This window comes from Urocitellus parryii, chromosome 1 (assembly GCF_045843805.1).
Source record: "Urocitellus parryii isolate mUroPar1 chromosome 1, mUroPar1.hap1, whole genome shotgun sequence".
NCBI classification, from domain to species: domain Eukaryota; kingdom Metazoa; phylum Chordata; class Mammalia; order Rodentia; family Sciuridae; genus Urocitellus; species Urocitellus parryii.
The window spans coordinates 172,433,024-172,457,584 of NC_135531.1; the positions used below are offsets into that span (position 1 = coordinate 172,433,024).

Genomic DNA, 24,561 nt, shown 5'->3' on the forward strand with positions numbered 1-24,561 from the left:
AGTATTTTAGGTGATTCCTAGTGCTTTAAAACATTTTCCCTACATGTCTTTATTCTATAATATCTCTGTATTAATTCAACACTATAGCAAGTTACAGTTAGGTTCTGTAATTTTTTCCATTCCTGAGATGGGAAGTATGCTAGTGGCAATATGATAGCGGTCATGTAAACCCCAGCATTTGCCTTTTGAGGTGATGTGATCAGTGATATTCTTAATAGCCGCTTTACCAGAAGATCTTCATCTTTTAGTATTTTGTGAACTCAGTAATAGATTTCAATGAAACTTCTTTAAGTTACAGAATTTTCAGGAACTTGCCCCCTCCAGGTGAAAGCTCTAGGTTTAATCATTTATGTGCTTTTCCCAAATTGCAACCTGTTGGGGCTCCAAGGTATTGATAATTTTTCAAATAATTTTAAATCATTATTCTGTTTAGAAAACTAGTTTCCCAACTCAATGGATGAATAACATTTTCTTCTAAAATGCTCCCTTTCTGTGTTATCTATTTTTTTCTTCTCTTATGGTAGAAAATGTCAGCCCTTCAAAATAGTAGAGCTTGTAGGTCACAGAGATGTTTCAGAAATGAGTAAGATCCAGCCAAAAACATGGTGTACTTTTTTCCCATCTGACAAGCTTGTAGTGATATATGAAAAGAAACCTAGAGTTTTCAGATCCCTCATTGGGAGACTCATATTTTCTACCCTAACTTGCCAATGGGTAACTAATACCTACTGTTAAGTTTTTAGGTTTTGGTTATGTAAATAAATCTGTCCCTCAAGTCTGTTGATTTAAAATTAAAAAAAAACTTTAATGAGCAGGAATTCCCATTGTTGCATCTGCACTGGAATTTTAAAGTCTCAAAACCTTGGTGTTTAAGTGAAAATTGTTAATTTCAACCTGAGAAAACCAGGTTCTGGAGATGTTTTCCTATGTTTCTCTACGTTGATGACAAGGATAGATCTAGAACCTTGGACTCCTAAGTCCTACCCCCAGCTTAGTGACTCCAGAAGCACTTCTGTTTAGGTTTGAAAATTTGTGCATAAAACTGTATTCAAAAGTTGCTTGTGTTTGTTTAGATAGACAAAACACCCAGATAAAGAAAATCCAATGTTTCTATATTAGTCAGAGTTCTCTAAAGAAACAGAATCCACAGGAAGTATAATTATAAAAGGGGGAGTTATTAGGTTGGCTTCTGTAACCAGAAGATGAATAGTCTATAATGGCTGTCTGCAGGCTGGAGAGGTGGAAGAACCAGTAGCTGCACAGTCCAAGAGGCTAAAGTTCCAGAACAAGAGGGATCAACAATGCTATTCTAGTCTGAGGCCAAAAGCTTCTAGAGAATCCACTTTGGAAGAGTAGAGAAGTGCGAGTCCAATATCTTCAGACAATCACAGCAGCAATGAAGAGCCCATTCAAGAGGAATGGAGCATGCATCTGCTGTTGCTTCCTTGTTCTTCCAACTTTATTCCATCTAAGGCATCATCCTATTAGATGCTGCTGCCCATGCTTAGGGAAGGTCTCATTTCAGTTGGCTATCCCACATGCCCTAGACACACCCTCACTGACATACCCACGAGCCTCTTAATCCTTGGCATCTCAATCCAATCAGGTTGACAATTCAAATTAACCATTACAGTCTCCAAGACACAGTTTGCCTATGTTGCAAGCTTCAGATTTGGATTCAAGTTATTGGTTAGGTTTATAACCTGGACAGGTCATGAATTTTTTTGAGACCTTCCCCAGTTCTCTGTTCCTATTACCCCTCTTGCAGCCCTCATAACTTGTCAGATTAGGAAGAAAGAGCATCCTCCACTTGGCAGCATGGATGGAAATCACATGAGAATGCCATGAGAGTTCTCCGTAAGCCACAAATTCTTACTCACAGATCACAGGGTGTTGGCCTCAAGGAATTTTTCCCCTATAAGACTTGGCCTCAAAAAGGACTGTCTGTGGTGGGTTTACCAGAAGTCCCAGTGATGAAAGAAGGATTAAATTAGAATAATATCTTTGGTATTTGATATGTGCTCGATATCATCTTACTGGCATATTCACACCAATCCTGAGAGGGATTGTTGTTGTTATTGTTTTTGTTTTTGTTTTTTTAATCATTCCTATTTTCATTATAAGGAAACTAGGTCTTTTAAAAATATATATATATATTAAATATATATATATATATTTTAAATATATATATATTTTAAATATATTTTAATTATAGATGGACATAATATCTTTATTTGTTTATTTTTATGTGGTGCTGGGGATCAAACCCAGGGTCTTATGCATGCAAGGTGAGTGCTCTACCACTAAGCTACAGCCCCAGCCCAGAAACCGAAACCGGGTCTTGGGAAAGGAGACATGAACAGTTGAGCTTGAGTGAATGCTTGCTGCACTTGGCCTTCCTACCCACAAGTCCTATATCTACTAACCTATGAATTGAAAATATTTGATAAAGAAAATGTACTGAACATGTACAGATGTTTTTCTTGTCATTATTCCCTAAACAATATAGTAAACAACTGTTTATATAGCATTTACATCATATTAGGTATTATAAATAATCTAGAGATAATATAAAGTATACAGTAAGATGTACATAGATTCCATGCAAACACTATACTATTTTACTTAAAGGACTTGAGCATGCACAGATGATGGGCTGCTGCAACTCACTGTAGATACTGGGGAACAACTGCATATTGCCCAGAAACAGTATGACAATCCACAAAACCATAGCGTACACAGTTGAGCCCCTCGCTCAATTTCATAGGTGCTCACAGAACCTGGTTATTTTAAGTTTGAGACTTAATAAAGACCACCATTTCCTGTCATGTGAGAACATAAATAAATGGAAATGTTAAAAAGAGATGTAGCTAGAGAAGGCATTCTAGAAACTTTTATCAAAAAATACAGCATTTAGGCCACATGTGGTAGCATAGGCCTGTATTTCCAACCCCTCGGGAGACTGAGGCAGGAGGATTGCAGATTCGGGGACAGCCTTGGCAACTTAAAATGATGTTAAGAAAAATGTAAAAAGGACTGGGGAAGTAGTTCAGTGATAGAGCTGTGTTCAATCTCCAGTACTGGGATGGAGGCAAGAAAGAAAAAAAAATTCAGCATTCAGAAAAATAGAAGGGAAAAAGTTTATCTTTTCACCATTCTTACTTTAAAGTTTATTTCCTTCCCCAAATTTCCTCCCAGATTTACATTTATTTGTACATATTTCTAATCTGTAGATATAATTTTAATCCTGTTTTTTCACTTTTTATTTTTATTTTTAGGCAGTTTTTTTTGTGATCTATTGAAAACAATTTAAATGTTACCCAATTGTCAACTGAATTGATATATCACAGTAACTTAAACACTCTTTTTGTGGCACATTGAAAATTCCCATCTTTAAGTATAAATAATGCTGCTGTGAACATTCTTCTGCAAAAGAAGCTTTTCCTTTAGGGATAGATTCCCAGAAGTGGATCAAAGCAAATGAACAATTTAAGCCAATTACTTAAAATGCTGCAATCAACTAGGTTGAAACACTGGAGAATAGGTTACTAAGGTAATGCTAGAATATTTTTGTAGAGATAAAAATAAATAATAGATTAAATTAACCAAGTCATGCCAAGAAGTCTGTGTGGAAAGTGCTGAGCTCATTGTTTCGCATACAGCTGGTGCTGGATCCTCTACCCAGCATGGCAGTCCCAGAAATCACAAGGGGGCTTCAGTTCTTGTATGTCTTTATTCCATGGCCTATTGGGAAATGGCCTCCTTGTTTCCCTCTGATATCTATCCATCCCCTTGTCTACAGCAACATGGAAGCCTCAGCACCAGGCTGTGTCTAAGCTGCTTTGACCCTTGTAGGAAAGAGCACCTGGAAACAAAGGTTTGCCAAACTAGTGCATGGCTGATGCAGACTGGGGCCTCTTCATTGCTGTGGCAGATGGTGTTTTCTGAGGATGACCACAGCAATATCATTCCTCCCTCTCATATGCTCTTCTACATGTTTACCCTGTCACTCACTCATCAAAAGTGATATCTCATTCCTCCCCCACTTTGATCTCAGTAAACCTGCGACTCCCAGACAGCAGAATACTCTGGTCGGATGCTATATGATTTCCAAGACCTTGCAACTTCTGCCTAATTTGGGGGGATTTCCTAACTAGCTCAAGAGGAAATCAGCCACCATGCGGTAAGCTCAACTTCCCCAGGGAATATTGGTTAAGCACTCGGGTTGGAAAGCTGGGCCAAACTTGGACTTCTCTCATCCTTGTTATGAGATGAATCATCTTGGTTTTCAGTCCTTACTATCATTCATCTTGGTCTCAAAGTCCATGGAATGGGTCTGATCACCTCAGTTTGGGTCAGGTGCCTTGGTTCAAGATAGGGTGCAGTGACTGTCAATTCTACCCTTGGGAGTAGAGCCTGAAAGGAGAATGGAGAGGAGGAAGCAGGGCATGTCAGGCCCTGAAGTTGCTCACCAAATATATTTTTGCCTGAGTTAGCTTTAAAAAATGCAAATCGAATCATCATCATTTTCAAAGCTCTCTGGAGCTCTGGTTTTTGTAAGAAAGCTAAAGCAGCTCAGCTTAGCACATGAGGCTTCTCAGGGGTGGCCCACTCCCACCTTTCTACTTAGCTTTCCAGCCAGGACTCTTCATGAAACCTGTCCTCCAGCTTTACTAGGGAATTTGTGATTTCTTGGCAGTGGGTAATGATCTTACCCACTTCTGAGACTTAAATGCAGTCTTTATGCTGATGACTCCCAATTTATGTCCTCCACTTAAACTTATCTCTGAATCTCAGTGCCCATTTCCAATTGTCTTTCCAACACTTCCACTTGGGTGTTATTTTATCAGCTTTTTCATTGCTGTGACCAAAAATACCTGAGAAGAACAATTAGAAGAGAAGAAGTTTATTTGGGGGCTTATAGTTTCAGAGGTCTTAGCGCATAGAGGGCTGGCTTCTTTCCTCTGGGGCAGAATATCATGGTGGAAAAGTGTGGAGGAAAGCAGCAAGGCACCAGGAAGCAGAGAGAGACAGAGACTCCATTCTCCAGGGACAAAATATAAACCCCTAACGCACTCCCTCAGTGACCCACCTCCTTCAGCCACAGCTGACCTGCCTTCAGTTATCACTCAGTTAATCCCTATCAGGGAATTAATTCACTGATTGGGTGAAGACCCTCAAAACCCAATCATTTCACCTCTAAACTTCCTTGCCTTGTCTCACACATGAGCTTTTGAGAAACAACTCCCATCTAAACCATAACAGATGTCTAACAGACATCTCAAACTTAGCATGTCCAAAACTGAACTCCTGATCTTTCTCCTTCAACACGTGCTTTTCCCGAATTCTTCCTACCTCAGGAAATGGCAGCTCCATCTTTCCCTTTCCTTAGGTCCCAAGGCTTGAATCCATCTGGACTCTTTTTTTTTTGTTGAATACCATGCATTAATAAAATGGAATATATCCCTGAACAGACCAAGACTCAGAATCAGACCATCTCCAAAAACCTCACTCCTTCAGTATGATTATCCTGACCTAAGACATCCTTTGCCATGCTCTCAGCTGACCTGAATACTGTAACAGTTTCTTCTCTCCGTTTCTGCTGTTGCCAAGCAGCAGTGATCTGGTTAAAATGTGTCACACAGTGTCATTTCCAAGTTCTAGTCCCCTGTGGCTTTCCATCTTTGTAAATGCCTACGTCCTTGTAACGGCTCCAAGACCTTATAGGATCCTCACTGTTTGAGTTCACCTCCACCATTTTCCCTCTTTCTCATTCCCTTTGTGGTTGCCTTGATGTATCTCCCTCATGTCAGGCAGACCTTCTGCCTCAGAGTCTTGCTCTTCCCTCTGCCTGCAGGATTCTTCCACCAGATATCTTCATGGCCTGCTCACTAGAATGGTGCTTGGCACAAAGTAGTTGCACAGTATAAATGTGCTGAACGAAGGAATCTGATATGCCTTTGAATCTGCTTTTTATCCCTCTTTACCAAGTCGGCTCCTTTGGATTGACTTTTGACTTCATTCAAAGTCAACTCAGAGCTCCTCTGGAAAGATTTCTGTGTGATTTAAAAGCTTCCTCTCCCTACTTCTTAAGGAAAAGACCTAGTATATAAGAGGCCCTAGTTTCTATCCCTGGAGGTGTGGGGGGTGGGGATTTCTATTGGTTCAGTTCAGCTTGTGTATTCTTATAGATAAAAGCAAATGGCCACTTGTTGAGAAAGGAGAGATCTTTAGTGGTTGCATGTTGAAGATACAAATGGTCTAACTATGAACAGGGGGATGCAACTCTTGCCTGGAGAGCTCTGTTCTGAGGGACCATACCCAGTCCAGTTCAACCTCACCCTAGCTGCAACCCATTCACAAAACAGCCGGTGGATGAAGTTGAAGAGGGGGAGATGGGAACATGAACAGAGAAAGGAAATGGGACCTGGAGCCCAGGAGAGTCAAGAAAAGAGATGAAGATGGTATAAAAATATTAGGAGAAGAGAGGGAGTTCTGAAGTAAGAAAGGAGGCAGGAGGTGATAATGATGGAGTGAGGGGAGGGGCAGAATCTCAAGCAAAATGGTGCTTGTTGGGCATAGCTATCAGAGAGAATGGGGGACTGTCTTACCACCATTCATTACTGACTTTCTCCTTCCTTTTATACTGCCTCCAAACCAATTTTGGTTTGTGGCTTTATTTGAAATGGCAGAACTCATGGAGAGAAAGAGCTATGAATAAATGAACATTAGAAACGGTGAAGTCCTAAGTGCTATGTGTGCTCATACCACTTGGCTGTCTTTTATTTTTCATTATTTGTTTGACATTTGAACAATGCCACAGATTACAAGTGCTTTGGAGACTATAATAAAACATGATCGCCAAAATAACTGTGCTTTAAACTGTGACCTGAATTGGTTAATTGCCAGGGCTACACATGTTTTAGGCTTGTTATAAATTAGAGTGAATGGGAGAAGCTTCTGGTGTGTGGCTCTTTTGTTCTGAGGGGAAGTTACTTAGAATTGGCATGACAGGACTTAGGCCTCATGAGTAGGAGCTATAGACCTTGAAACCTGCAATTAACGTGGGACCAAACTTTCAGTCTGACCTCAGTTTGGATGTGAATACCTGTCAGTAGGTTTTTGCCCTTATAATTTCAGAGGCAAAAAATAATGATTCTAGATTATTCATAGATTTCCAATGTTATACACAGTTAGCAATTCATAGTTTTTAGCCGGAAAATAAAAGGTGAGTTTAATCCCCTTTATCATTTCTTTGTAATGCCTTTGGCCATCTCTTTGGATTTCACTAGGTTTCTTTTGGACTTTGTGTCTTAATACAGTTCCTTAAATTTGAACACACATTAGAATCAACTGGAAGGCCCTATCCTAGAGTTTCTGCTTCTGTAGGGCTGGGGAGGACTTACTCAGAATTTGTTTCTCTATCAAGTTCCTAGGTGGTGTGGATGCTACTGATCTGTGGCTCACACTGTGATAACTGCTGGTCCCTTGGGAATTTTTTTAAATTTGTTTTAATTAGTTACATATGACAATAGAATGCATTTTGACATATCATACATAAATGGAGTATAACTTCTCAAATCTTCTTGTTGTACATGATGTAGGATTACACTGTTCATGTAATCACATATGCACATAGTATCATAAGGTCTGATTCATTCTATTATCTTTCCTACCCCTATACCCCATCCTGTCTCTTGACTCCCCCTATCTAATCCAAAGGACCTCTATTCTTTCCTAGCCCCAAGTCCCCTTATTGTGAATTAGCATCCACATATCAGAGAAAACATTTGGCCTTTGATTTGGGGGGATTGGCTTATTTCTGTTAGCATGATACTCTCTAGCTCCACCCATTTAGTGGCAAATGCCATAATTTCTAACTTCTTTAAGGCTGAATAATATTCCATTGTGTTTATGTACCACATTTTCTTTATCCATTCATCTGTTGAAGAGCACCTAGGTTGGTTCCACAGTTTAGCTATTGTAAATTGAGCTGCTATAAACATTGATGTGGTCCAGTGGGAATTTAAGATCAGTTTCAGTCTGGGTTCATCGGGGGACTATATTGATGTGCTTTCTGGTGACCTGGCTCCTCAGTGTCCTCTTGTCTTGCCAGCCTGTCCAGGTGAAGGCCACATGTGCTAGGGGAGTAGGTATCCTTTTCCACCCTCTGCCATCTGTCCTTAAGCTTGGAAGTAGCTCACACAGATGCAGAAGCAGCCATGTTTGCTCCTGACCTGAATCTTTATTGGTCTGAGCATGTGATTTGAACATCCAGAGTCTTTCAGTGGCTGGATGATTGACTGGGAGTGGCCACTGGGAGGGCATTAGTTGATTTGGGTTCTATTTCTGAGTGGACTTCAAACTCCTTGGGTGACCTTGGGCAGGCCTCTTAGTCCTCAACATGCGATTTTGACTCCTTGTATTTATGAAACATACCTTTCCCCCTCCTCATTAATAAAATAGGAGAAAAACAAAAACCTAGGTCTGGTGAGTTGCCTCCAGGGGATTTATGAGCTGATGTGCAGAACTCTGAGTGCCTGAGGAGAAAGCTGCTGTGTAAACACAATATATTATTAATAAGCCATAAAAAATAGCATCACACCCTCTGCTATTAATAGCTGCTTCAGGCTGTCAGAGTGGCTGGGTCCTAAGACACAGGCTCCAGCAGTGTTGAAGGAGGGGCGACTGTGGTTTTTGAATTTGTAACACATTTAAAAGAAATTGACAGTGAGTTCTTAAAACATTTTTGGGCATTTTCATAGGTGTCTTGGTGAAGAAAATAATGATTAAAGTTCTGTGAAACTCAAGACTAATAAACCAGATCACACATTTCTTTTGACTTTTGTTATATTTCAGAATTACTTTACAGTGTGGGCTACTCCATGTGCATTTGACTGAAGTGTTAAGAGTCTCTTTCTTCCTAACAGTTGATGCCCCTTAGAATCTATAGGGAGTAACTTACAGATCAGTTAGTGATTAATTAATCCATTGATGTTTATATCCACTCTACAGATATATTTGAGACATCCTGCTACATGCTACTATAGATATTAGGAAATAAAAATGTGTTTTTAAATGTCCATTTTTAAATTTTATTTTAAAATGTTTTTTTTGACCTAAGGAATTTGTAGTGTAGCTTTGATTAACGATAAGTAAGCAAGAAATTATGTATCGAGGCTCTTGCCATATTTAAACTTGTCTTAAGCATATATACTTAAGTAATGTAATGAAATTAAAATATACATATGCTTTAACTAATATACATATATTAAGTAATTTAATAAAATGAAAACCCACTTTTTGTGCATGATCAAGCCATGCCTGCAGTGATCTCATAGAAGTAGGTTTCCTGTGCTTCACTGTTCTCTGTCCGGAAGAAGCCAAGGCCATTTGTTTCCTTTTTCTCCCAGGAGAATGGAGAAGAGGATATAGTGGACAAATTACCTGGAGAAGGTCTAGCTGTCCTACTTGTTTCTCAGGGAGAAAAAGCTAATCAGTAAACACATGTTCTGTGGAGCCTGGGGCCTGGAAAGGCCATGAGACCAGTCTTTCCCTCCTTGCCAGCTTGAGTGACCACTCTCTCCCTGCCTCAGTTCCAGGGAGTTATGGGCTTTGCCTCATAGAATAAGCTCCCTAGGGACAGGGCTTCACTTGGGTCTGGGCCTTGCATTAGTATTAGATTAAAATTAAACTAGGCCAGTACACATTAGAATTGCCTGGAAGCTTTTATAAAAAATGCAGAGGTCTAGGTTTACCCTAGAGAGTCTGATAAAATCGAACTGGGGTGTTTGTCAGGCAGGAAAAAAAAAAAAAGTTCCCTGGAAGAGTGCAGTGGCTGGGAGGTGCTTAGTTTGTGATTGAATTTACCTAAAAAGGAGTCTTTTCCAGTCACCCAGGAGTTTTGTGAATGGAGGAAAAAAGCCACATTGCAAAACTGACCTCTTGCTCTTGCAAGACTTCTGTTTCTATTTTTCACTTGAATAAATCCTACTTTTTTTTCACTCTTGGAAAAACAAATGAAAATTTTGCAGACTGCTGATGTAGCTCAGTGGTACAGCACTAGCTTACATGTGCAAGGCCCTGTGTTCTTTTCCTAGTAACCCGCCCCCCCCCAAAAAAAAAAAAACAAACAAACAAACCTTATGTTGGAGGCCTAATTGACTTCAGTCTTTTTGTCTGTACTGGGACCCCTTCCAGCCCCTTTGCTCTCAGGTATAAATGGTTATTCCAAGCACTGAGTACAGCTGGCCATCTTCCAAGGAGGTGCTTGGTATTTTCTTCAAACTGATCCTGAAACTCTGGGAATCCCTTCCTTTATTCCTGTCCCTAGTTACTAAAGGACCCTACAGTAAGGGCCTGAGAGCACTTGGTCACCTGCCCCAGGTTCACCATCTCAACTGAGCTGGTCAGCCATGGCAATGAGTTTTTACTGCCCACATTCTCTTTTCTCCCTCTCGAGCATATGTTTTTCCGTGGGGGCTCATTACAAGAATGCATGGCACTGATGGTGACTCATCCATTTGCTCAAATCTCCACCAAGATCATAGCCCATTCATTACCTTTTCCTCTATCTATGTGTTCATTTTGTGTGTGTTTTTGCTCCAGCCTGCAATGATTCATTCTGTGTCTTTGAAAGGATAAAACCTACCACTAGAGGGTGGGTAAGAAGACTCCATGCCGTGGGTTCACCTGCTTGTATTCCTCACTTCTAAATTAGGGGGATTGTATCTATCCACAGGTTTATTAGGATTGTATGTAGGTTCCACTTCAAAATTAGGTGAACAGTTTGGGAATGTGCTGTTAGTCTAGAAGAGGGAATCCAAGAAGAATAATGAAAAAACATTTTTTTAAAAGATATATTTTTAGTTGTCAATGGACCTTGATTTTCTAATTTATTTATCTATATGTGGTGCTGAGAATTGAACTCAGGGCCTCACACATGCTAGGCAAGCACTCTATCACTGAGCCACAACCCCAGCCCTGAAAATTGATTCTATTTGCTAGCTGGTGGAAGAGGCTTCCAAATGATGGAGGTACCACGTTGGGATAGGAATGATCTAAAACTAATTGTAGTCTTCCTTGTATTCTTCCTCTCCATTTTGGTATTTTGACCCTTGTATTAGGATTAGCATTTCCTCTTGTTTACTTTCATTTTCTGTCTCCTGAAATTTGTTGTATCTAGATTGCCAGATTCTGTCATGAACCCCATAGATTTTCTTATCAGTCCTCTCCCCCCTGACCTTCCCAGTTGTGTATCATCTACTATTATCATTGGCCTCATCTTAACTTGCTCCTGCCTCCTCCTGTGCTGGGTATTTTGCTTGACCTCATCCTTTCTTCTATTTTTCCTTTTATTTTTCCTTCTCTCTTTCTTGTCGTCCTTTCTGTCCTCTCCTTCCTGTCCTCCTTTCCTTCCTCTCTCTTAGCATAAACACTCTGTCTTTTGTAATTATCAAATCATTCCTCCTTCTTTTGGCTGGGAAAATCCAAAGGTTTGTATTTTATTGAGTCATATCCAGAAGAGGCATCGGGAGCTGACTTCCTTTGTCTCAGCTATTATCATCAACAGTTTACTTCATCATTTCGTTTCATCTTCAGGAAGGACATGTTATTCCTATCCAAAAGGTGAGAAAATACAAGCGAAAAAGAGTTTCAGTTCCTTGACCAAGAACCTGCAACAAGTTAAATGGCAGAGCTTGGGATGTCCCATGCCAGTCTCCACTCTGTTATTAAACTCTTCACCCTTTAGCCTGAGCAGGATTGAAGCAGCAAGTTTGCCAGGCAAGGGAGATGGCTTTCATGACACTTTTATGGCAGACCCTTCCATTGCCAGCATTCATGGAATACTGCAAGGTGATGTAGGATGGTGAACCCCTTACCTGTGAGGTTGCCTTTGTTGATAAAATCCTGAACTGTATTCTCCCAGAGTAACTTGGTGTCAATCCTGGGACTTGGTGGGGGGGGGAGGTGCAGTGAATTATGGCAAAATTCACTTTTCAGATGGTGTGCTCCTCGTGGTCAACTGTGCCAACTCTTCAGCAGTATGGAGTTCTCCCATTTAAGACTCTCAATGTTTTGTTTTTTGCAGAGCCTGTGTCATCTTGGGGGTGATATTCCTTCTGTCATCCATATGTATAGTGGTCAAAGCCATCCATGACCTCTCAACTAGGCTGCTCCCAGAAGTGGTAAGGTCCTTCTTCTTCCTTAACAGTCTTTCCCAGCAGTACCAGCTCCTGTGCTGCCTCTCACCACAGATTTCCTGGGGGGGGTTGGCAGGTTCAGAGAGAACATACAACATTTTGGGGGGTCTGGAAGAACTCATTGCAGGCATGCAAATGAGTTGGCAGAGCAAAGCACTGGGCAGGAGGAAGAAACTCCAAATAATTGAGCTGGTACTGGGTCTATGTTCTTCTCCTTAGGTCTTCTGATTATGTTTAAAATAAGATGTCTTTGTTTTAATAAAGAAAAATTGGGTTATTTTGTGTAGCAGAGTGATTCATACTGTACTGTTTATATCTGTTGTTCTGTATTCATTCAACGATTTCTGTAATAAGAATTATTTATTTTTTTTCCTTTGCACTTCAATTCAATACATAAATCTATTCACGTGAGTTTTTCTAGCACAGCTGATATTTGAATAGAGAAACTGGAGGATACAATTTCATATTTAAATGTGTCTTGACTGCTTTGTCCTCTAGGTGAGAGTCATTACCCAAGCTCTTGACATTTTTTCCTTCTCCCCTTTTGAATGCTAAGAAAAGAAATATTTTTAGAGTCTTCTATCAGGCAATATTCATAGAAGGCAACGGATTTGGTTTCCAGGAGATGAAGATGCTGCCATTACAATAATTCTCTGTGTACAAGTTCAAAGCAATTTGAATGCAAAATACAGCTCTTTCCTCAGGATGTGATATGATTTGAACTTGGCCACACATACCATCTTATATGAGGCCCAGACAGACATTTATTTCACTTTTGGAAGAACATGCTAATCCTTTTGGGGTGATCTATTACATTTGTGGGTGTGTGGGTACATGTGTGTTGATGGGGATGGTATAAATGAAGCAGGAAAATTCTATTGGATTCAGTAGAGACACTGACATGGCTGCATTCAGTTATTGTCTCCCTCCTTCTCAGGCTGAGATAACAGCCATCCCTTTTAACTATTATTCATTACCACAGTTGGCCCAAGGCTTATTCTCTAATAACTCAGTGACAGGGAGGAAAGATGGATGCCAGGGTAGGAATGCACACTTAGGGTAGTCAGTCTTTTTCAGAAGCAGAACTGGCTCAGGGAGATATTAGTGTTTATTATACTCCTGTGCTCTTCACCTCCTAATTAGTCAATTCTCTCACTCTGATCTTCTGATTGCCCAGGGCCTTGGACTCCTCCATCTTTTTCCTCTATCAAGCTTGCTATCCCATTTTCCAGTCTTTCTGAATCTAAGTTATGAAGTCACTGAGGGTAACTTTACATGTAGAATGACTTTACATGTACATTTTTGCATTTTTCAGGGCAGGGAAATATGCTTCAACTTTAAGAAATGTTTATAGGTGGAAATTTTCAGCATTAACCAGTCAGCGCATTCATTCGCTTAGGCATTAAAAGTCAATTTCCAGCAGGGCTAACTTGATGTGGGATAGATGACTGTGTTCACAGCTCTTGTAGAGGGCCTCCTTGTGTTTTTCTTGGTAGCTGAACCATTTTTTCATAGGGAACAGTCTCTCATTATCCCATGTGTACAACTCTTCTTTGTGGGGGCAGGTACTGGGGATTGAACTATGGGGTGCTCGACCAGTGAGCCACATTCCCAGCCCTATTTTGTATTTTGTTAGAGACAGAGTCTCACTGAATTGCTTAGCACCTTTCTTTTGCTGAGGCTGGCTTTGAATTCGTGATCCTCCTGCCTCAGCCTCCTGTCCTACTGGGATTACAGGTATGTACCACAATACCAGGTCCATGTGTGTACTCTTAAGCAAAGCTAACCAACTTAAATTCCATGTCATGGTAGAAATATCTACAGTGATGCCCTGCTCCAGGTAGAGTTCACAGGGGGTGAAGAGCTCCATGGTTGTGCCCAAATGAATCCTTTCTTGGGGAACCCATACTTACTGCAGTGTTTTATACATCATGAACATGATATATATACACATATATACATTTATATATACACACATATATATACATATATATTTATACGTATATATATGTATATATGTATATAAATGTATATATGTATATATACATACATTTATGTGTGTGTATATATACACATATATATTATTTCATTTATATATTATATACATATATATATATATATTTATTTGATCCTTCAGCACTATAAACAGTTAAAAAAAGGGGCTTTCAAACTGCACAAGCTCCCTCCTGCATAGCGGGAGATCTCCTATTTGAGTGGACACAGGGACCAGATAAAATGCAGGTCATGGCCAAAGGTTTTTCAGTACCACGTCTTCTGACTTCTTTGCTCTGTGCAAGAAGCTTCTGGATGCCAAGAGGCTATCAACAAGCCCCCAATCTCTGGCCTGCAGTAAATCAGAGTGAGCATTTATTCCATAATGCTTTATGTAAATTAAGATTCATACACTCAGATGCTGCCGAAGCCAGTCCTGAAACAAGAACAGGAGAAGCCAACCAGATCTGTAGCTACCGGAGAAATGAAGTTTCTGTCCTCCCCCTGAGTTTTTATATCAGAAATATGGGCCAGTGTTGTCAGGTCTAGCAGCAAGGTTTGAGGAAAAAATAGCAACCTGTGTCTACTGTGAAATAAATTGGCAACTAATTAAAAAAAATAAAAATGAAAACCCTGCCTGGGAGTGGGAGGATAATTTCATGCAGGTCAAATAAAACATGGCTCTTGCCTGAATGCAGGGAGTTTGCTACTTCTTGTGGTTGCCAGGCTGTAAGTAGGATCTGGATGAAACCAGGCTTCAGGGTCTTAGGGCCTTAATGTCATGAACTCCCTTCCCAGTTATACCTGTGGCCCTTGCCCCGGCTGTGGAGCTGCAGTTTTACATTTGATTTCTATTTAGTCTGAAGCCATGTTTTCCCTCCCATAACCCTGTTCCCTGGGCTGCTTTCTTTTTAATTCAGCTGCACAATTTTCTGAGAGTAAATGGAAGAATGGGTCAGTTTTGAATAAGAGAGCTGTGCAGTTGGGAATTACCCAACCATGAAGTCAGCTGGCTCTGAGCCTCTGTGGCATTGACAGCCATGCCAGCCCCTCAGGGCTTTACTGGGGGAGGAATCGGGTCATCCTGGCTCTCTGGGGAACCCCAAACCAGACTCTGGGGAATCAGCTGCGAGCCTTCATAAGCAAGTAAGATAAGCCTTACCGCCTGCAGTCAGTGCCTTGTTTGGTTAATGGAACAGATTCCAAAAGAGCCGCTTCTGAAAATGCCCAGCCTGTAGTTCTTCTGGAAGTCGGAAGTTGGGCAATACTGTGATAGAGTAGTCAATACTTGCCTTATGTTAATGGATTCCTATTTATTTATTTATAGCATGAAAGAGAACAACTTCTAAACAAAAATGAGCAAAATGAGCAGGTACCCTCTGACTGCCTTACCTACTGCACCTTATTTATTTCATTTATTTATTGACAAGTAAAACTTGTTACATAACATGCTGTTTTGATGAGTCTAGGTTGTGAATGTCTAATACGGATTGCTTTAAAAGAAGCATGGTGCTCTTCCTGTTTTTACCTCGATACTGCCTTGTTTTCTTAAGAACTGGCAGGTGGTTATGCTTCTCCTTTTTGCTAGCACACAGGCTCTGAAAGCTGAAGTGATCTTTCTGAGGTTATCAGCTGACTGGCAGCAGCCTGGATTTGAACCCTGGTCCAGGGCTGTCTTGGCTCCTGGTACTTTTGGGGGCCTGGTCCTCCTGTCTGATCTCTTCCTCCTTATGCTCCCAGAGGGCCATGCTGCCAAGGGCTATGCTACAGGGAGGGTGCCTAGGCCCCTAGCTATACTTTCCCTGTCTTTCTGGCTATTCTTGCCACCCCTGCCCCTTACCCCACAGCACCACCCCTTGCACTCTAGACCACTGACCAGGGTACCTCTGCTACCTTGTCTCTTAAAAGACCCACTTAGGGTGAACCAAGAAGTCTTAGAACATTCAGCAGGACAAGTATGGAACAGGGGGCCAGAGGAAACTTGGACCCTGTGGAAGGCACAGCCAGCAGTGCTGCTGAGACCCTGTCCAGGTGTGACTCTCCTCTGCTTTTCCCCTGTTTACTGTATGATCACAGGCATATCACATGCCCTCCATGAACCTTCATTTCCTTATGTTTAACATAATACATAGGTTAGAGATTTATAATAAGGATCAGATGAGCAATTAAAAATAACTGCCACTGGGAGACATTTCTTCTGTAATTGGCTCTTCAGGTTCTGCTTTTTGAGGTTTCTGAATTGCTAATCAAAGTTACCCCAACTTTTGAGATCTGTGGTAATTTCAGGCTGGGCCTCTCAGTCCCTTTTTCTTGTCTCCTGGTCTTCCTCTTATTCAGGACCCCACACTGTCCAATGGCAGCTACTCTGATGCTTGACTTTGGTGAACCCCTGACCCTTGGGGATCTTGCTCTGGTTTCCTGGATGGGTTGATAAGTGCTCTCCTGCAGTCTTCAGGTGGCCATAGCTAACTCTGGGCCACACTCACAGAACATAGAATGCATTATCAGAATACCTGACTGTGAAACCTAACCAACCACTCCTTAGCTGGGTGACTTTGAGGAAACCATTTCTCCTCTGTAAGAATCATTTCCTCACTTGTTAAATAGGTATAGTACCACCAACGTCACAGCAGAGATTGTAGAAAGCAAATGACATAATGAATGTGGTATTGCCTTATAAACTGTCACATGCTTTGCACAGGAAGGAGATAGTAGTATTTGATTCCAAGGCTCTAGAATCCCAGTTGTTCTTGTGAGCTCACTGTCCTGATCTGTGACCACCCTGTTATCTTCTTCTGCCTTTGGAGGACCATGACTTCTTTGCCTTGAGCTCTTGGCCAGTGTCTGGGCCCAACCTCCTGAAGTGGTCATGTTGTCAATTATGCTGATTCCCATGATAATTACAGTAGTCCTACATGGCCACATGTTGCTACTAATAATAATTGCTACTTGATAATAATTGCTCTAGGCACTGGAGATACAGAGTCAAATAGCACTAATGGCTAAAGATTTTACATTGCTCTGTGGAGTTCTTCTCAGAAGACTTGCCTTTTGCTCCCAAGGAGCTCACAGTTGGGGAGAGCCCCCAAAGCTGATACAGTCTGTTTGAGGTGAAAAGTCTCATGATAGAGACTGTCCCATGAGAACAGAGAGAAGACTTTGTATCAGCTGGGACACAGGGATCTGTGCTGGGAACTTCCTGGAGGGCAGAATCTCCATTCTTCTGAAGGACAAGTGGGTGTTGGCAAGACCAGTGATAGCAGGGTGGGAGGAAGGAGCAGGAGCAGGAGGAGGGGGAGGTGGTGGCCATTCCAGGCAGAATGGCTACAGGAGCCACTGGTTCCTGGTAAACCTCTTGTTTCTCCCATATCTTTGTTCTCTGTTTACACAAGAGCCTCAGAGTATAAGAAGTACAGAGAGAAGGGGAAAAAAAAAAGTAAAAGAAGAGGAAGAAAGAGGCAAAAATAACTGTGTTGTAAATCAGGAACAATTCCTTAGCAAAATTTTGTTTCTTCTCCCTTGAATACCAAGGGGGCCCTGCAAGCTGCCCTTTGTCTATCTCCCCACTGTTTTGGCCTAATAATGCATCCCACCCACCAGAGCAAAGCAGCTTCACTCCAGCAATAACAGGGAGCCCCTTGATTGCTCCTTTTCTTACAGGCAGCTGACATTAGCTTCATATTGTGTCCAGGCCCTGTAGACTGTGAGGGTGGTGTCTAGCAGGGCAGTAGTTTTCTATCAGGGGTGACTTGTCCGACAAGTCTTGCTGAAGTGTCCCACTCTTGAAGACTGGGGAGCTCTCCATTGATCCTGTGGGGGATGGATGTGCTCCCATAAGACACTGAGATGGGATTGTACTCTCACGAACAAAGGAGGAAATGGAACTCTTGGAAAGGTGTTTTAGGTCTGTAAGTCCGTAGCCAAAAACTTTCCTCAAGGATTTTCCTGCCTGTAGAAGTGGCAGTGAATCTTAGATTTATAGGCTCTTGTGTTTGCAGGTGTTTGGGCCTGTAACTCAGGTTGGTAGGTGTTCTTTTTATGTTCTTCAGCCATTATTACCTTGGCTATTAGTGACTCTTCAGCTTGCAGGGGGATGGAAATGGCTTGTCCTGCCTCTTTTCCACGCCCCTGTCTTTAGTGCAAGGTTCCACTTTCTTTCTCCCTCTGGTCCATCTCTTGAACACAGGGCTTCTCCCCGCCACACAGTCAGCCTTCTGAGGTCTCTCCTTGCCCATGTCCTTGGAAATCTCCCTTTTATACTCATCCATTCTCTTCCTGCTATCTTCAGTTACTTTTTACTTTTTACTTCCTACCTAGGTGTTGACTTTCAAGCTCCTCCTTACTCCTTGGCTTGACCACTCTTAAAGTGGTTTATCTGCAGACACTCCTGTCTTCACTTTCTAGTTCCAACTCTGCCTCCCCTCAGCCTGCCCCTGCCAGTAGATCTTCATGGCATCCCTTTGGAGAGAGGAAACATTTAACAGAAAAAAGGAAATGAGGAAGGGGGAAGTAAAGGTTTGGGCAAAGTGAGTGTTTTCCTAGCATTGCTTCCTACTCAGCTTGTCATCCCTGGGTTTTCTGAAGTGAGTGCCTCATCCCTGGATTGAATTTCTAAAGGCTCTATACGAAGTGAGTGCTCTGAGGCTATATAGCACTGGGGTTAAGAATCTGGGAGCTGAAGGCAGGAAGGCAGATCCCAACTTAGCCACTTTCTCCCTGAAAGAACCTGGGCAGGTTGTTTGATTTTTCTCTACCTCAGTTTGTCTCTTGTAAAATGCAAATAATGGTACCTTCATGGTACAATTGTTAACAAAATTAAAAAGATACAGGGATTTGCTCAGCATATAACTATTGAATGAATGTTGGCTAATATTATTGTTGTGCTAAAGAAGAGGCTTCTAAGAAAACTGGCTGACCTTTTTTGATGTCTTTAGTGCTGCAAGATTAGGACTGTATTGAACCATCCAGGAAATGCCTTCACTAATGCTCTTTTCAGCCCAGGTTGGTGATGTTATAGATGCTTTCTGGTGCAATAACCTATAATTCCTGGATCCTCCATCAGCAATTTTTCAGTATGATATGCTATCATGCATAACTCTAAATTGAATTTAGGAGTGGTATTGACTAGTACTTAACAAAAATATTATTAACAAGTACTTAACAAGGCCCTTAGCATGCCCTGCCTCTATCTTTCCTTCCCTGCATAAAGAAAGGCAGCAATTTGTGGTATCAGAATGTCAGCAGCATCCCATTCCTGTTACTTCAGACGGAATAATTCCATCACCTCAGCAAGATTGACCTCTTATTTGTCTTTGAGTCAAGAATCAAGGAACTTCTGAGAGAAGAGAACTGAGCACTGATGAAGGTAGATCATTATTGGCTTGAATTAATTCATGGAGAACACAAAACCCAGAAATAAACCCACGCATATCTGGTCAACTGTTTTTCGGCAAGGTGCCAAGGTAACTCAATGGGGGAAAGGAAAGTCTCTTTGACACATAGTCCTGGACCAACTGGATAGCCATATGGACAAAAAAGGACATTAACTCTTACACAAAAGTATAAGCCTTAATGTAAAACCTGAAGCTGTAAAATATCTGGAAAAAAAACAAAAGAGAAAATTGGTTCAATCCTGGGCTAGGCAAAAGTTTCTTAGATATGGCCCCCAAAGCATGAACATAAACAAAACAATGAAAATTGTACTTCTTAAAAATCAGAAATCTTTGTTCTTCCAAAACACCAGGAATAAAATAGCAAGGTAGCACGAACAACATATATGTCTATGGAGAACCACTTTATAAGAAGAAAACCAACCAATAAGAAAATTGGAAAAATAGGTAAACAAATAGTTCATAAGAATAGACAGATGAATGTCTAATAAGCCATATAAACATGTTCAACATTATTAGTCATCATGGAATTATGAATTAAAAAGCACTATGTATTCAGAATGTCTAAAACAAAACAAAACAAAAATCCCCGGAGACCAAATATGTGTGGGGCATCTAGACTTCTCAGAAACTGATGGTGAGAGATTAAAATGGTACAACCAGTTTGGAAAACAATTCAGATTTTTCTTTAAAAGCTAACCATTTTCTGCCTGACCTAGTCATTCCATCTTTAGGTATTTATGCAAGTGAAATGAAAATATATCTGCACAAATACTGCACAGATGTGTGTTGTAGTTCTATTTGTGTCAAAAGTTGGAAACATTCTAGATGTTTATCAACAGGTGAATGGACAAGCCAATTGCAGTATATCTGTACCATGGGCTACTTGGCAATAAAAAGGCACTACTGTTGAATGAATCGGCACAGGTGAATCTCAAAATTACTAATGTGGGTATCCAGGCAAACAAAAAAAGTAAATACTATGTGACTCCATTTATTTAAAACAATTATCAATAATCTCAAAAAACATTTGGGAATAAATCCAAAGAGGTAAAAGACCTCTACAATGAAAATTATAGAACAATAAAGAAAAATATTGTAGAAAACACTAGAAGATGGAAAGACTTCCCATGTTCTTGGATAGGCAGAATTAATATTGTCAAAATGGCTATATTACCAAAAGTAAGCTACAGAGTCAATGCAATATCAGAATACCAATGACAATGACATTCTTCACAAAACTAGCATAAATAAGTCCTAAAATTCATATGGAAGAATAAAAAAACCCAGAATAGCCAAAGCAAGCCTGAGTAATAAGAACTATGCTGGGGACATCACAATACCTAATCTCAAATTAAGCTACAAAGCTATGGTCACAGAAATAGTGTGGTACTGGAATAAAAAGAGACCTGAAGACAGTGACATAAAATAGAAGACACAAAGACAAAGCCATATAAGCACAGTCATCTTATCCTTGACAAGGGTGCCAAAAAGATACATTGGAGAAGATAGCCTTTTTAACAAATATGCTGGGCAAACTGGATATTCATATGTAGAAGAGTGAAACTAGATCTCTTTCTTTCACTCTGCCTAAAAGTCAACTCCATGGATCAAAGACCTAGGAATTAAACCAAAAACACTAACTGCTAGAAGAATATATAGGGTCAACATTCCAAAATATTGGCACAGACACCAACTTCCTTAACAAAAATATTATTAACAAGTACTTAATAAGGCCCCTAAAGCTCAAGAAATAAAACAAAAAATCAGTAAATGGGATGGCATCAAATTAAAAAGCTTCTGCACAATAAAGGAAACAATAAGGAAGTGAAGAAAAAGACTATAGAATGAGAGAGAATCTTTGTCTGCTACTCTTCCTACAGGGGATTAATATCCATAATAAGAACTCAAAAAACTTAATACCAAAAAAAAAAAGGAAAACCCAGAATATCCAATCAATAGTTGGGCAAATGAGCAGAAGAAATACAAATGACCAACAAACATGAAAAAATGTTCAACATCCTTAGCAGGGAAATGCAAATCAAAACTATACTGAGATTTCATCTCCATTTAAAATAACAATCACTGAGAATACAAATAATAATAAATGCTGGTGAAGGTATAGGAAAAATGGTACATTTATACCTTGTTGGTGGGACAATGAATACTGTAATGATACCTTCATACCCATGCTTATATCAGCACAATTCCCAATAGCCAAGTTGTGGAACCAACATAGGTGCCTTTCAACAGATGAATGGATAAACAAAATATGGTATGTAAACACAATGGAATTTTACTCATCCATAAAATAGAATGAAATTATGTCATCTGCTGGTAAATGGATGGATGGAACTAGAAAACATCATACTAAGTAAAATAAGCCAGACTCAGAAAGTCAAGGATGGAATGTTTTCTCTTATGAGAGAGAGAGAGAGAGAGAGAGAGAGAGAGAGAGAGAGAGAGAGAGAGAGTAGGAATAAGAAAACGGAATAAAACAATAATAGAAAGCAAATCAGTAGAAAAAGTGGATGGGGGAGGCAAAGAAAAGTCACTGGGGAAGGAGAGTGAACAAGTTAGCTACATTATGAATATAGTACAATAATCTCACTCTTATGGATAAATATGCACCAGCAAAAAATTTTAGATACAAGTTTATCTGTATGACAGAAAGCAGATAGCAGTTGTCTGAGGATATAGGTAGAATGAGGGAGGAATTATTAAAGAATCACAAGGATACTTTAGGAGAGATGGAAATATTAGGTTTTGGCCATAATTTTATAGGTATAAAATATGTTAATGTTGATCAAAGCACATACTTTAAATACATTCAGTTCAAGCACATCCGGGGGCTGTGCCTGGCCCCAAGGAACCTTATGTTGCTAAGCCAGATAGGAATCCTGTGGAGAGTCCTATATTTGCTGTGAAGGAAGGTTTTGTTTTCCTGAGTGTGATCTGAACATTTAGTACCTGGGATGTTGACAGCACTGTTAAGTTATATTATAAATAGATAATATAAGAAGACAAAGTGTACAATTAGAGGGGCAAATGTAAATAGTAGGCTAAATATAATAGCTGTCACCAGAGGCAAATATTAAGAGGAGCTTTTGTGAAAACATGACTGATCCACCCAGTTGCCAGAAACACCCATGAAGTGCCTGTGGGTGGTTCAGGCTCCTGAGGCCATTAACCCTAGTAAACCTCTAGAAGGATGGGCAGTTAATCCTTTTGGTCTCTTGCCTACAATGTATTCATTAGATAAGTGTTACCTAGGACATGATTGTATAGGAGTCTGATTGATTGGTTCTTTTCCACCTTCTAGAAAGCTTGGATTCTAATCAGGATATGTTGTCTATAAAAAGTCTGCTATGCTGCTTTATTCTGTCTGTTATACCTCTTTGTATTTTCCACCTCAAAAAAAGTGTCTTTTTTAAACATTTTGTTTGATGTCCCATTAGACCTTCATGATGTTTCTGAAGTAGGCCGAGGCGTTAGACCCACCGCCATTTTATAACAAGGAAACAAATCCTCAGATAAAGAAAGAAAACATTTCGGTCTAGATTACATAATACCAGTGTCAGAGATACATGGCAGATGGGATTAGATCTCTTGATAAATAGTTGAGGGTTCTTTCTGGTCTACAAATTGCCTTCCTGTATTACCACGGAATTTGAGCCTTCATGAAAAGCTTTTACCACTGTTTTCCAATGGAGGAAATACGGCCTAGACACTTAGCCTCACAGAAGATTCTGAATACATTACAAGCCCAGGACTTCCCTACGTTCTACTCTATGGGAATGAGCCCCCTGAACCTTCCTGTTTACAGCAGCTATGGCGGTTCTGCCTTGGCTGGTACCATGAAGATCCATCTTATGGGGCTTCAGGGATAGGGGAACAAAATGGAGGAGGGAGTCTTGTCCTCCTGCCTCTAAGTTTGCACAAAGCATGGGTGTGAAAGTATCATTACAATATTCACTCCTCTCTCTCTCTCTCCACCCCCTGCCTATACTAGGGGCATCTGTGTATTTAATGACAGGAGTGTTTATCAAAGGTGGCTGTATGAAGATTGAGTACTTTGCTATTCAAATACCTCTGTACTTGACCTTGGGAAACTTCTTTAATCTCTTGGTACTTTTTTTTCCCATCTGGAATGTGAGAACAAACTAATGTAGCACTTTTTTTTTTCCCCCTTCTGTGTGAGGTTTCGAGAGTGCTTTCTTTTGGAGAAGAAAAAGAAATTATTTCAAAGAGTATTTATTTAACAGTTTAATGTAAATGGTTTTTTTTCCCCATTCACTTCTCTAAATATAACAAAGAACACCATCCTCATAATAGTTCTAGACTTTTTGTTTATTGTTTGGCTAGTGAAGAAATCATAGTGAATGCTTTTTTTATTTCCCAAACTCAGACTAAAATATGCCTGTGTATATGGTGCACACAATACATCCTAGTACAGCACAGTGGTGGAGAATAGGTTCTTTCCCGTGACAAGGGCTCCTCCTATAAGGGACTTGCGCTCCATCCTCCTTTCTTATGTTACTTTGGGATGTTCTGCCTGGTGATCAACATGTAAATATTTGTTACTGGGTCGATAGGGAAACACTGGATATGTTTTGGGGATATTGTTTTGAGGCACTGAGTAGAATTTCTTAAGCCTTGAATAATCCTCTTAAAGTGAGCTTTTTGATCATCCTGGTTCCTTGGTGGTGGTGGTGGGGGGGGGGATAGAGAAATTCTGAGAGCAGCATGGCTAAATACAGCCTCTTTTCCCCCAAGAGCTTTCCAAGTACAGGTTGAACATGAAACCAGGGTGGCTATGGGTGCTTGTGAAGGTGAGCCCTTTATTTTCTGTAAAATTGACTGTTTGAAAGAGGTGGGTTGTCTCCAGGGAGGGTTATAAGAGGAAACAGCCTGGAGGAGCTGGGTGTTTGACAGTTCTCCTTCCTGCTGGGTGAAGCAAGCAGCCCTGGTCAAGT

At 40.4% G+C, this 24,561-nt stretch overlaps 1 protein-coding gene across 1 annotated transcript in view; it reads left to right on the plus strand.

Annotated features, from left to right (window-relative positions):
- The window catches only part of Tmem163 (transmembrane protein 163), a 198,332-nt gene that overhangs the window by 151,489 nt on the left and 22,282 nt on the right, over positions 1–24,561 (plus strand). Inside the window, exon 5 of the mRNA XM_026379696.1 lies at positions 12,092–12,188. Coding sequence (XP_026235481.1) covers positions 12,092–12,188 — 97 coding nt within the window. The remainder of the gene's footprint in view (positions 1–12,091; positions 12,189–24,561) is intronic.